Here is a 15283-nt window from a genome sequence, read left to right on the forward strand (position 1 = left end):
TAATGAATATAGGGGTACATTTGGATAAGAGGAATAGAGGAATAACTTTTTTGTGGCACTGGGGATTAAACTCAGGGAGCCAGAGGTGCTCCACCACTGAGGTACAACCCCTGCTTCTTATTATTTTATTTTATTTTATCCATTTATTTATTTGTACCAGGGATTGAACCCAGGGGCACCTAACCACTGATCTACATTGCAGCCCTTTTTTTTTAATTCTGAAACACAGTCTAGCTAAGCTGCTTAGGGCCTCAGTAAGTTGCTGAGGCTGACTTCAACCTTGTGATCCTCCTGCCTCAGCCTCCCAAGTCACTGGGATTACAGATGTACATCTGTACCCAGTTGTATCCAGCTCCCCTATTTATTTTTTATTTTGAGACAGGGTCTCACTGAGCTGCCAAGGATGGTCTTAAACTTGCAATCCTTCTGCTTCAACCTCCCGAGTCACTGAGATTACAGAAGTGCACCACCACACCTGGAAAGAGGAATAACTTTTCATGTTCAATAACACAGTAGAATAATGATGGTTGACAGCAATTAATTATATATTTTAAAGTAGCCAGTAGAGAAGATTTTAGATGGTTGCAACACAAAGAAATGATAAATGTCTGGGCCAGAGAAATACTCAGTTGGTAGAGTGCTTGCCTCACATGCACATAAGCCATGGGTTCAATCCCCAGTACCACAAAAAACAAAAAAACCTCACTGAAGAGAAATGATAAATGTTTGAGGTGATGGATATGCCTATTACCTTCATCTGATCATTGCACATTGTATTGATTTATTGAACTATCACCTGGTGTCCAATAAAATGTACAATTATTTTTTTTTAAATTTTTATTTTTTTTATTATTTTTTTTAAATTATTTTTTATTTATTTTTTATTTTTTTTATTTTTTTAGTTTTCGGCGGACACAACATCTTTGTTGGTATGTGGTGCTGAGGATCGAACCCGGGCCTCACGCATGCCAGGCGAGCGCGCTACCGCTTGAGCCACATCCCCAGTCCCAAATGTACAATTATTATTTATTAATTTAAAATATTTTCTAATATTGGGGATTGAACCCCAGGTGTGCTTTACAACCCCCAGCCATTTTTTATTTGCATTTTGAGGCAGGGTCTAAGTTATCAAAGCTGGCTTTGAACTTGCCATCCTCCTGCCTCAGCTTCCGAAGTCATTGGGATTATAGGCATGCACCACCTGATCTGGCTTCAATTTTTAAAACTTTTATAAAATAAAAACAAACTTAACAGATGCCAGGTGTGGTGGCACATGCCTGTAATCTTAGCAATTTGTGAGGCTGAGGCAGGAGAATCACAAATTCATGGCCAGAATCTGTAACTTAGTGTGACTCTAAGCAACTTAAGAAAGATCCTATCAAAATAAAAAATAAAAAGGACTGGGATGTAGCTCAGTGGCAAAGCACCCCTCTGTTAAATCCCCCAAAATGAATGAATGAATGAATGAATCTTAACAGTGAAAAAGCAACCAGCCAGGTGTGGTAGCGCATGCCTGTAATCCCAGTGACTTCGGAGGCTGAGGCAGGAGGATCACATGTTGAAGCCAGCCTCAGCAACATAATGAGATTCTGTCTCAAAATATTAATTAATTAATTAATTAAAAAGGGCTAGGGTGCAGCTCCATGGTAGACTGCCATTGAGTTCAATCCCCAATACGGGAAAAATCAGAATAATAACAAAAGATTTTAATCCATAGAAGAAAGGAAGGGACCATGAGTCCATACTAATATAAACAAAAGAGTAGATTGAAAATGTAATGAGGAAGAGGATATTTATCTGACCTCAAAGCCTCTCCACAAACTACTTGTGAATTACAAAGGGAAGGGGCTGGAGATGTAGCTCAGCGGTAGCGCGCTCACCTGGCATGCGTGCGGCCCGGGTTCGATCCTCAGCACCACATACCAACAAAGATGTTGTGTCCGCCGAGAACTAAAAAATAAATATTAAAAAAATTCTCTCTCTCTCTCTCTCTCTCTCTCTCTCTCTCTCTCTCTCTCCTCTCTCACTCTCTCTTTAAAAAAAAAAAAAAACACAAAGGGAAAAAGAGCAACTTAATGGTGGAGAAGCCTAGCAGACCTGCTTTCATCAGATGACCACCAGTGAACGTCATTGCTAGTGGGACAAACTGAGATCAGAGGCCACCTGACCAGATGCACTGAGGACACAGCATGGCTTCTGTGACATCTCTGACAAATATAAATACCCAGAATCGAATCCTGAGGAAGCACCAGGCATGTCCAAATTAAGGGACATTCTATAAAATAACTGCCCTGTAACCCCCAAAAAGTTACAAAAGACCAAGAATGACAGAGGAACCCTAGCTATTGAGGAACACTAACGTGATGCCTGCTGAAGGCTAAATGGAATCCTGACCGGGATCCTTAGCTACATTGGACTCTAGTGAGACCACAGGTGGAACCTGAGTGGGGTCTGGCTAGTAGTCGGGTGGGTTTCTTGATTTTGCTGGTGCCCTGGGGTTATGCAGAAGGTCTTTGCACGTAGAAAACACTGAAGCATTCAGAAATGATGGGGCAGCAGGCTGCCAACTTACTTTCAAATATTCAGAAAGAAAAATTATTTGTTTGCAGTGCTAAATCAAACCCAGGAACTTAAGTATGTTTAGCCTTAGCACTGAGCTACATCTCCAGTCCCTTGTCTGTTTTTTGAGTCGGGTTTCACTATGTTGTCCATGCTGGTCTAAAATTCCTGGGTTCAATGGATCCTCCTGCCTCAGCCTCCCAAGCAGCAGCTAGGACTAGGAACACCCACCCCTACACCCACTGGTTCAGGGGGAAAAAAAGGCATTTTTACTGTACTTGCAACTTCTACAAAGCTTAAAATAGTTTCAAATACAAACTATTAAAACAAAATCTATTCATCAAAACACCATCAAAGGCACTGTAGCTCAGCAGTAGAGCACTTGCCTGACACACATGAGGCACTGGGTTCAATCCTCAGCATCACATAAAACTAAAAAAATAAAATAAAGGTTTTGTGTCCAACTACAAATAAAAAATAAATATTTAGAAAAAATAGTTACAGTTCCTTGCTTAGGATTCATCCCTGCTTGTGGCACTCCTAGCTATAGCCCCAATCCTACTACCATTGCATCAGGTAAGAAGAAAGAGTCAAGGTGATATGGGGAAGAAAGAGAAAAGCATAGTCATCATACCACCATCCTCTTTCCTGCATCCATAAAAAAAAAAAAAACCAGAATCTATTTGATGGGGATACTTCCTTTCCCCCTCTTACATTGAAGATGAGCAAACATTTGAGAAAAAGTGTAAAATAGGTCCTTCATGTTTGTATCTCTCCCTCTCACTCCTGTTGTAAAGATCCAGAGCTTCAATTGCCTGCTGCAGTTCACTGCACAGGAATACATGCATTCCTAGGTCAGAAGAAATGTGACTCGGGGGCCCAAACTGGTGCAATATCTTCTGTTGTGCATCTTTTATAGCACTGAGAGCATTAAATATACCACTGAGTAAGCAAAGACCAATCAAGAGGCAGTGTCTATTCTTGTCTGCACCCATTTGTGGCCCTTGGGGCTACCAGCAATAGTCTGACTTGACAACTAACTATGTTCAGGATAGTCCCCCTGGGGAATCTGCCACATAGATATCTACTGTCTCTGCCTCTTTTGTTGGCAAACAGAACAGTTTTTATTGGTGTTTTTTTCTTTGGGGGTACACAAAGAATTATAACTGTCCCTTGGTATTCCTAGAGGATTGGTTATAGTACCCCTGCAAATACCAAAATCCACATAAACTCAATCCCTCTACAAAATGGTATAGCATTTGCAAAAATCCTTCATATGCCTCCATTGTGTTTTTGTTCTTTGCAGTGCTGAGGATCAAGGTCAGGGCTTTGCACATGCTAGCTGAGCTATATACAATGCCTCTTGAAATCATCTCTAGGTTACTTATAATTCCTAATACAATGTAAGTGCCATGTAAATAGTTGTCATGCTGTATTGTTTGGTGAATAATGACAAGAAAAAAGTCTATACATGTTTAGTATAGATGTGATTTTTTCCAAATATTTTCCATGCATTATTCCATACATGTGTGGCACACACAGGACCAACTCCTCTAGGTAGATTCTCTCCCATCTCTGAATTGCTGTAATACTCCCATATCCACTCATTTCATGGACCCAGGTGGCTACTACAAGCAGACATATAAGGATATCTGTTTGTTGATTCTATTCACCTTCTAATGCTGAAGGGGGATCTTCTGATAGGCATCAATGTATCTCACTTTCATGCCTCCCTCAAATTCCTATAGTGATTTCCATAGGGACATTAATGCCCAGTATTTCATTGCCCTTCTGCCTGACTATATGGCCAGCTCCCTGGCCACTGCCCATAAGTCAGTAAAAACTCAAACACAGGGGCTCTCAATTTTGTTCAATTCTTTCATCATTGCTAGCAAGTAATAAAGCACTTCACCCAACTCAGATGATTTGCATTTACTTTATTCAGTCACAGTGGTACTGTTCCAAGTCAGGATACTGTCCATTTACCTTGGAACTACGACCCACAAACCAAGCAGCTCTTTGTCGGTCAGCTGAAAACTAGGACACTGTCTATGTGACAACAGAATCTGCCACCTCATCATATATCAACTCCAAGAAAAAAAAGAGTTTACTGATGCTCATAAATATGCTAACTCCATTCCCCTGGCAGCATATGCCTATACAAAACATTTCCATTTTATTATGGAATTCCTCTGGTATTAGTGCATTTCTCCATCAGTCAAGACATCACGGATATTTTAGGTCTCAAAATTACTTAATGTCCTTCAGTCATAGGGACAGTTTCAGTTAATATCTATCTGATAGCAAATTAGTAACTATCCCTCAAATGGAGGTTCTCTAGCCCAAAATCCTAGTCGTTACCACTGGGAGGCGCTCATGGGCTTTTATCATAAGCACCAGACCATATTCTACACAGGGCTATTGTGCAGAGAATTTGTCTATACCAGCACCCCGGTTCTATTCTATACATTGTGGGCTTGAACAATTTTACTGGTTCCCATTTAGTATCTCCAAGTAATTATCTTCAAGTAATACTGCTTAAAGGATGAATTAACAATACCAAGGAAGGGAAACATTCCATAATCAGATATGATGTCCATCTCCATAATACATTTATGTAAAAGAGATGCCACTACTTATCATAAAGCCTGTTCAAATAGACCAATTCTTCCCCACACATTTACCTTGATCCCATTAACTTTTACATTACTATGTGTAGCTCCATTAGGATTGCTGAAACAGGTTTTGGTTTTAGGATGCCAGGTAGGGCAAGTGTTCCCCAATCAGACATAATATCCATATCCATAGAACATTCAGGTAAAGCCCATTTAAGCATGTCAATTTTCATCATAAAGTCCACCTTAATCCTATCAACCCTTGTATTTCTATATTCTCTCAATCCAATTGTAGCCCAAGTTAGGACTTCACCAATGGATTTTGGTACCTGAGTGAATGAGGCTCCCATGTCTTAGATCTAATTACTTTCAGTTAACCCACCTAGAGAGGAAATTCTGGCCTTCAGGTACCCTCAAAGACAAAATTAGAGAAGAGTAGAAATTCAGCCAGGTCACCTATGCAATATAAGATTAGGGCAGAGTAATAATATCAAGGGTGATTACATGACCACTGTCAAGGACAAACTCTTTAACCAAACTTTAGTCAGGATCCTCACAGCCCTCTTCTGGACTAGGCTTCATCCCTGGACTCACAAACCCAGTTTTACCAAAAATATTGACAAACCAATTTAAAAACGATTGCCCACCCAATCAAGGTTTTCTTCTCCTATCATTGATAATCTAACCAAATTCCTCTTCCTCCATCTTTGATACCTAACCCAGTTCTTCTCAAGAATTTTCTGGGACTGGGGTTGTGGCTCAGTAGTAGAGAACTTGCCTAGCATGTGTGAAGCACTGGGTTTGATTCTCAGCACCACATAAAAATAAATAAATAAAACAAAGGTATTGTGTCCATCTGCAACTTAAAAATTTTTCAAAAAAGAGTTTTCTATCTATTCCTTCACCACACTGACCATTGGCCATGAATCCCTGTTTGCCTCTACTGCATACAGAGTTGAGTTTGATTTATTTTTTTCTATTCCAAAAGTCCTGAATAAAGTCTTCCTTGCTGTTTTTAACAAGAGTCTGAATAATACCATGATACCAACCAAGAATCAAAGATTCCTCATCCCTGCTTTTTCAGCCTTTTTCTTCCCAAACCACATATATCTACAACTCACAGTACAGATGCTAGCCAGCGTTAAAACTTACTACAGCCAGTGTGGTGGTACATGCCTATAATCCCATTGACTTGGGATGCTGAGGCAAGAAGATTGAAAGTTCAAAGCCAACCTCAGCAATTTAGCAAGGAACTCAGCAACTTAGTGAGATAAAAGGACTGGGAACTCAGTAGTAAAGCACCCATGGCTTCACTTCTACAGTATTAGAAAAGTAAAAGAATAAATGACATAGTATTAAAAAATTACTATAAAGCTCAAATAATAAAGACATCAGTATTGAAAGAGGGCCTCTAGTCACTGTCCTAACTAACTCTAAATTGTCTCCTTGACTCCATCTTGCCTCTCTGACATGTTTTTTTCCCTTCTGAGTTCTCCTCAGTCATTTTCTTCTTGGACACCAGGAAAAACAAGTCCAATGGATAAATATCTTATTACAAGAATAGTAACTATAATCCAGGCAACAGCAACTTTCTTATCTTCATCAAGACCCTGCCTGATCATCTTGAGATAATAATCAACCAGACCACGACCTGAACAGATTATCTAGCTTTGCCCCTAGCTAGGCAAATCCTAACCCTTCCCTTCATTTCTCTTTCTAGAAAAACCTCAAAGTTCTTCTCAGTCCCTCATAGACAGATCTTTGTTTTTTTCTGTTCTTCTCAATGAGACCACACTGATTAAAACTCCTTTCCTGCTGGGCATGAATTCAACCATTCAGGAGGCTGAGGCAGAAGGATTGCAAGTTTGAGGTCAGCCTGGGCAAATAAATTACCAAGACCCTGTTCTAAAATAAAAATAAAAAGTCCTGGGGCTAGGGATGTTGCTCAGTGGTGGAGTGCTTGCCCGTGAAGCCCTGGGTTCGATCTCCAGCAACACACACACACACACACACACACACACACACACACACACACGGCTAGGGATGTAGCTTAATGGTAAAATACCCCTGTGTTCAATGCCCACTACTGCAAAAAAATTAATTTAAAAAACTCCTTTCCTAGGAAAGCATGATGCATTCTTGTAACCCCAGGTACTCCAAGGCTGAGGCAGAAGGATTGCAAGCTCCAGGCCAGCTGAGCAATTTAGTGAGACCTCATCTCAAAATTTAAAAAGGGAATCTGGGGTTTTAGCTCAGTCAGTGGTGGAGCACTTGCCTCATATGTATGAGGCACTGGGTCAATCCTCAGCACCACATAAAAAATAAATTAATTAAATAAAAGTATTATGTCCCTCTATATCTAAAAATGTTTAAAAAATTTAAAAGGGCTGGGGATGTAGCTCAGTGATAGAACACTTGCCTAGCATGTGTGAGACTCTGGGATCAATATCCAATACCATTTTTAAAAAGCTGCTTTCCTGCCTTCACTATTGCTTGTCTTTTCAATTGGTATCTTGAGATATGTGACTGAGCCTAGTCTGTTGGGAGCCCCAGAGCCAGGGCCTTCTTCCTAAAACTCTGGTAACATTATTGGTGAAAGAATAGATGAATAGATCAATGTAACATGGTAAAGAGCCCCAAAATAGGCCCACACAAATATACCCAACTGATCTTTGACAAAAAAGCAAGAGCAAGCCAGGCACAGTGGTGCATACCTGTAATTCCAGTGACTCAGGAGAGTGAGGTAGGAGGATCACAAGCTCGAGGCAAGCTTCAGCAACTCAGTGAGGCCCTAAGAAATTTAGTGAGACTGTGTTTCAAAATAAAAAAATATTATAAGAAAGATCTGAAGATGTAGCTCAGTGGCAAAGTGTCCCTGGGTTCAATCCCCAGTGCCAAAAAAGAAAAAGAAAACAGAAAAGAAATGAAGAAATAATGAGTTTTTGTTTGTTTTGCCATGCTTGGGATGACCAAACCCAGGGCCTTGCCCATACTAGGCAAATGCTGAGAAATAATAGTCTTTTCACTGAGCTACATGCTTAGCTGAGAAATAATAGTCTTTTCAACAAATTATGCTGGAACAACGTGATATGCAAAAATTAAAAAAGAATCTAGCACAGACATTATACATTTCATAATGATTAACTCAAAAATGGATTTTTTAGGGCTGGAGATATAGCTCAGTTGGTAGAGTGCTTGCCTCATATGCACAAGGCCCTGGGTTCAATCCCCAGCACCACTACACACACACACAAAAAAAAAAACAAAACAAAACAAAAAAAAAGGATCATAGACCTGTGTGTATAAAACTTCTAGAAGGTAACATAGGAGAAAATCATGTGATCTTGAGCTTGGCAATGACTTTTTTAAATACAAAACCAAAACTATGATCCACAAAAGGAGAATTTGATAAATGAGACTTTATTAAAATTGAAAACTTCATGCCAGGTGTGATAGCACATGCCCATATCCCAGTGACTTGGAAAGCTGAGGCAGAAGGATCACAAATTCAAGGCCAGCCTCAGCAACATAGCAAGATCCTGTCTCAAAATAAAAATAAAAAGGGTTGGAAATGTGGCTCAGTGGTAAAGCACCCTGGGTTCAATCCCTGGCATCAATAAAAAAATAAATAAAAAGAAAGCTTCTGCTTTGTGAAAGACAATATTAATAAAATGAAGCAATAAGGCACAGATTATGAGAAATGTTTGTAAAACATTTATCCGACAAAAGTCTTATACCCAAAATATATTTTAAAAAATCTCTTAAGGGCTTGGCATGTGGCTCATTGGTAGAGTGCTTGCCTAGCATGCACAAGGCCCTGGGTTTAATCTCTAGCACTGCCTAAAAATTTAAAAATTAAGAACTCTTAGCACTTGCCTAGAATGTGTGAGGTACTAGGTTCAATTCTCAGCACAACATACAAATAAATTAATTAAATAAAGGTCAACAACAACTAAAATAATATTTTAAAAAACCTCAACAATAAGAAGACAAACAAACTGTGTCTTGTCCTTTAATTGAATAAATTTGAGGGGGTAAAAAATTAAGTCTGGGTGCAGTAGAACATGCCTATAATCCCAGTGACTTGGAAGGCTGAGGCAGGAGGATTTTGAGTTCAAAGACAGCCTCAGCAGCTTAGCAAGATCTTGTCTCTAAATAAAATATAAGAAAGGGCTGAGGATGTGGCTCAGGGGTTAAGCATCCCTGAGTTCAATCCCCAGTACCAAGAAAATAATAATAATTAAGAAATGAGCAAACCTGGCATGCACAAGGCCCTAGATTTAATCCCCGGTAGTACAAACAGCGAGCGCGCGCGCGCGCGCGCACACACACACACACACACACACACAAATAAGCAAAAGATCTGAACAGATATCTCACCAAAGAAGACATTCAGATAGCAAATAAGCATGTAAAAATGTGCTCAATATTATATACTATATCATTAGAAAATTCAAATTAAAACAATAAGATATAGTTGGGTATGGTGGCATATGCTTACAATACCAGCCGCTTGGAAGGATGAGGCAAGAGGATCATAAATTCAAGGCCAGTCTCCGAAACTTGAAATAAAATTTAAAGAGAGCTGAAGAGGTAGCTCAGTGGTAGAGCAGTTTCCAGCATACATGAGGCCCTGGGTTCCATCCCCAATACTGAAAAACATTTTAAAAAGTAAGGTACAACTACACACATATTAGGGCAGTTAAAATCCAGAATACCAACTATACCAAATGCTCATGAGGATATTCAGGAACAGGAACTCTCATTTGTGGTTGGAAGGGATTCAAAATGCTGCAAACCCCTGGAAGACAGTTTGGCAATACTCTTACAAAAGTAAACAAAATCTTACCATAGGGCTGAGGATATGGCTCAGTTGGTAGAGTGCTTGTATAGCACGCACAAAGCCCTGTGTTCAATCCCCAGCACCAAAATAAATAAACAAACAAACAAATAAATAAATACAATCCTACCATATAACTCAGCAATTATGCTCCTACTTATGTAACCAGTTAAGTTGAAAACTTAGGTCCACACAAAAACATGCACATGAATTATCAGAGAAGTTTTATTCATAAATCTCCAAAACCTAGAAACAACCAAGAAGCTTTTCAATGTGGGAATGGATAAACAAACTGTGGTACATATATACCATGGAGTATTATTCAGTGGTAAGAAGAAATGAACTATCAGATCACAAAAACATATGAAGGAACCTTAAATATAAATTACTAAGTGAAAGAACCCAGTCTTAGGGGCAGGAAGGAAAGGGAGGGAGCAGGGGATTAGCAAGGATGGTGGAATGTGATAGACATCATTATCCAAAGTACATGTATGAAGACACAAATCGGTGTCAACATACCTTATATATACCAGGGATATGAAAAATTGTGCTGTATATGTGTAATAAGAATTGTAATGCATTCCACTGTCATTTATTTTTTAAAAAATCAATAAACAACAACAACAAAAGAACCCAGTCTGAGAACGCTAAATAGTATATAGTTCCAACTACATTGACATTTTAGAAAAGGTAAAAACTACAGACAACCAGGTACGGTGGTGCATGCCTGTAATCCCAGTGGCTCGGGAGGCTGAGGTAGAAGGATCAAGAATTCAAAGTCAGCCTCAGCAACAGTGAGGCGCTAAGCAGCTCAGTGAGACCTTGTCTCTAAATAACATACAAAATAGGGCTGGGGATGGGGCTCAGTGGTTGAGTGCCCCTGAGTTCAATCCCCGGTACACACACACACAAAAAAAAAAAAAAAAAAAAAAAAAAAAAAACTATAGACAAACAAATAATCTGACCCAGTGTGATGGTGCACACCTATAATCCCAGTGATTTGAGAGGCTAAGTGAAGAGGATTATGAGTTTGAGGGCAGCCTCAGAAACTTACTGAGCTTAGTGAGACCCTAAACAACATAGTAAATTCCCTGTCTCAAAATTTAAAAAGTAAAAACGGCTGGGGATGTAGCCCCTGTACCAAATCATCATCATCATCATCACTACCACCACCACCACCACCATCATTATCATCATCATCATCTGTAATTGCCAGAAGAGATTTGGGCAGAAGGAGGAAAAGCTGAAGCACAGGTGAAACTGCTTATATGAAACTGGAGTGCTGGGCTGGGTTTGTGGCTCAGTGGCAGAACGCTTGCCTCACACATGTGAGGCACTGGGTTCAATCCTCAGCAACACATGAAAATAAATAAACAAAATAATGATATTGTGTCCACACATAACTAAAAAAAATTTTAAAAAAGAAACTGGAATGCTGGATATAGGTCATTAACCTTTTTTTTTTTTTTTTTTTGGTACCAAGGATTGAACTCAGGGCCACTTGACCACTGAGCCACATCCCCAGCCCTATTTTGTATATTATTTAGAGATGGGGTCTCAGAGTTGCTTAACACCTCGCTTTTGCTGAGGCTGGCTTTGAACTAGTGATCCTCCTGCCTCAGCCTCCCAAGCCCCTGGGATTACAGGCATGCACCACTGTACCCAGCCTTTTATAACATTCTTGAAATGGCACAATTATTTATTGTATTAGGAGACAGTTTAGTAGTTGCCGGAGGTTAAGGAGGGAGTGGGGATGGGAGGGGAGTGGTCACGGCTATTAAAGAGTAACATGAGATATCCTTGTGGGATGGATGACAATATCCTGGTAACGATCTTGTACCAAAGTTTAATAAGATGTTACCATTAGGGGAAACTAGGTAAACAGTACATTGCATTTGAATCTATAATTATTTCAAAATAAAAACAAACTAGAGAAATAATGAAAGAAAATAGCAAATAGAAAAAAGTAGGGGCTGGGGATGTGGCTCAAGCTGTGGCGCGCTCGCCTGGCATGCATGAGGACTGGGTTCGATCCTCAGCACCACATACAAACAAAGATGTTGTGTCCGCCGAAAACTAAAAAATAAATATTAAAAAAGAAAAAAAAAGTAGGCTCCTCCTCCTTACCTCAAATGGTCTTCCAGGTTCTCCTGGAATCTGTGCAGGGAACCTCTGTGGTGATTTCCCATTAGCTGGCATGTTCATCCTGGACCTCAGTCCCCCTTCCAAAGCTGGGGAGATGTCCATATGCAGACAATTCTGCAGCCTCCAGTAAGGTACAAGGCTCAATGGCTCCACAGAGACATCAAGAAATCCTAAAAGGGACAGTATCCATGTCATCAGTGTTGTTCCACATTCATCCCACAAAATTCAACAACCTCTATTCTGAGTATTATTCAGCATGGATTATGAAAATGATAATGAAATCTGGGATCAAATTAATGGACTTGGAGTCCCTTATCCTTGAGTGGCTCCACAGGGTGCTTCACACTCTACAAGCCAGCCTACTCTTCAATTCCAGATCTGGGTTTGAAGGGAGGGTAGAAGTGGGGCAGAGAATGGTGAAGCTCCAAAGGGTAGGTAGAGAAGGGACTTGTTCCTGGGGACCTGGTAGGTGACTGAAGACAGGAGACTTAGCAATCTCAGTGAAAATGAATGGGTAGTCTCTTCTGCCACTTTTTATTATTTTTCCATTTTAACATTTAAAATCTTTCTCCCTCTATTTTTTTTTTTTTTTGTACCGTGGGTTGAACTCTAGGGGAATTCGACCAATTGACTCACATTCCCAGTCCTTTTTTGCATTTTATTCAGAGACAGGGTCTCACTGAGTTGCTTAGCGACTTGCCACTGCTGAGCCTGGATTTGAACTCCTGATCCCTCTGCTTCAGCCTCCCAAACGGCTGGGATTACAGGTGCATCCCCAGACTTTTTATTTTATTTTGAGACAAGGTCTTGCTAAATTGCTGGGGTTGGCCTCAAATTTGAAATCCTCCTGCCTCAGCCCCCCATATTACTAGGATTCCAGGTGTGCATCACCACACCAACTGGAAAAAATGTTTTAAAAACTCTCTTAAAAATTCTTCTACAGGAGAGTTTGAGTCTCTCCTTTCCAGAAGATGGTAAACATTAATACTGTTATGTATTACATCAGCAAATTAGGGGTGACATGCTGCTACTAATTTATACCCCAAAGGCATCTAACACAGTTCAACAGCCATTACTAATAAAAGCTCAGACTAAAATTAGAGAAGAAAATAAGTTAAATATCACAAAAATTACTTATGAAATTGAAACATAGCCCTGAAATATTATACCAAAAAGTAAATGGAACTATTGCCATTGAAATTAGTAAAAAGGGCTGAAGGTGTAGAATGCATGCTTAGCATATGTGAGACCCTGGGTTCCACTCCTGCATCACAAAAACAAAAAAGAAAAAGAGGTAATCCCAGCAACTGAGGAGACTGAGGCAGGAGGATCACAAGCAGGAGGCCAGCCTCAGCAACTTAGAACTTGTCTCAAAATAAAAAATAAAAGAGGCTGGGGATGTAGCTCAGTGGTAAAGCACCATGGAATTCAATCCCTAGGACAGACAGACACACACACACACACACAAAGATAGACTCCTGCTATGTCTCAAAAATTGTTTTGTGAGCTCTAGATGAAATAGAGTAAATATTAAGAAATGAAAATGTAGCTTTCTTTGCCAGTGATTTGATTTTATACATTCAAAACTTACCAGACTGCTAAAGGGTTACTAGGATTCACAAGGTACAGTGAAAAGGGGCTGGATTCGAGATAAAATGATAACAGCAGATACTTTTTCCCTATAATAGCAATGAGCAAATGGAAATGGAAGAAAAATCTATTAATAATTATAATAGCAGGAAACATATAACATCTAAGAATAAACTTGTTAGAGGAGTTGGGCCTATACAATTAAAATGGTTTAGAAATTTGGACAAAATATGGCTGCACATCTGTAATCCCAGAGATGGGGGAGACTGAGGCAGGAAGATCAAAATTTTAAGGCCAGTATCTACAAGGTGGTGAGGCTGTAGCTCAAAATTTAAATAAAATAAAATAAAAATAAAAAGGGCTGGGGACGTAGCTCAGTGGTAAAGCGCCCTGGGTTCAATCTCCAGGAAGAGAAAAAACAATTTTAAAAAATGATGCTTCATAACCCTCTTCAATCTATTGTATGAAATATGATATGTCAAGAGCTTTGTAATGTTGTGAACAACCAATAAAAAATCAATAAATTAATTTAAAAAAAAAATGATGCTTCAAGGGAGCTGAAAGCAGACTACCCCAGAGGCTCCTAACCTTGACCCCCACAGACTCTCATTCACTGGGTTCTTTAATTCACCAGCAACTGGCACACAAAACCTTCCAATTTATCCTTCCCAAAATACAACAAAGCCATCACCTCAAAACCACCTGAGAGACTGTCACGCCATATACCCTCATGCACTGGCTTTAGTGCCACGCGCCGAGACTTAAATGGCCTCTGAGGACCATTTCCGTTTCCTGTCCTCACCCCAGACACTGCACCTTCTAGGACTGTTGGTTTTGCACCCAATCATAAGGGCTGAGAGGTTGCAGTCTACTCACACTTGAACAAGGTGTTGTTACGGATCGGCAGAGACTTTGGCCGTGAATGGCGTTATCAGGACATCAACATGGCCGCGCTAGGGCTTCTCTCCATGAGAGCCGCCATATTTGCGCCCAATTCCGTACAGCGGGCTGTTCCACAGAAGGCGGGATCAACGGGGGTGTTCAGGTGTAGAAGCTTGGCGAAGGCAAGCTTCCGGTAGACGCTGGACTTTGGAAATGGATTCTGTAGATCAGTACAAAGTTTAGCAAAACAAAGTTGCCTTTCCTTCCGGGAGCATAGGGAGGTGTACCCTTAGCTCTTAAGTAGATACATTGAGCAAGAGGGAAAAGGACTCAGGATGGTACAATCCTCTTCTTGGCGCTACCACTGGGATGAGGAGGAGAAGTCAGGTTAAAGCGGCACAGGTTCCCTCATGGGCGATACCATTGGAGAAGACCGGAGGGGGGGAGAATTAGGGTGATAAGTCTCCTCTTAATGTGCCACAATTGCCGTAGAGGGGACTTGAATCCCCCTCAATTTCCATTATCCAGATAAGAGGATGGTAGCCAGGAATAATAAAAATAATAGTCTTCCACATGGACAACTAAGGTTTTTCAACAAACTCTCAATAGAAAAATGTTTAGTAAACGTTATAAGGATACTTTTGGTGAAATG

General features: G+C 40.1%; 1 protein-coding gene across 1 annotated transcript in view; it reads right to left on the reverse strand.

Moving 5' to 3' along the window:
* The window catches only part of Znf157 (zinc finger protein 157), a 31803-nt gene extending 17131 nt beyond the window's left edge, over window positions 1–14672 (reverse strand). The window contains exons 1-2 of the mRNA XM_077793963.1: window positions 14626–14672; window positions 12142–12329 (exon numbers count right to left, since the gene is read on the reverse strand). Coding sequence (XP_077650089.1) covers window positions 12142–12261 — 120 coding nt within the window. The 5' untranslated portion in view covers window positions 12262–12329; window positions 14626–14672. The remainder of the gene's footprint in view (window positions 1–12141; window positions 12330–14625) is intronic.
* Between the last annotated feature and the right edge of the window lie 611 nt (window positions 14673–15283).

Source organism: Urocitellus parryii, chromosome X, assembly GCF_045843805.1.
Source record: "Urocitellus parryii isolate mUroPar1 chromosome X, mUroPar1.hap1, whole genome shotgun sequence".
NCBI classification, from domain to species: Eukaryota; Metazoa; Chordata; class Mammalia; order Rodentia; family Sciuridae; genus Urocitellus; species Urocitellus parryii.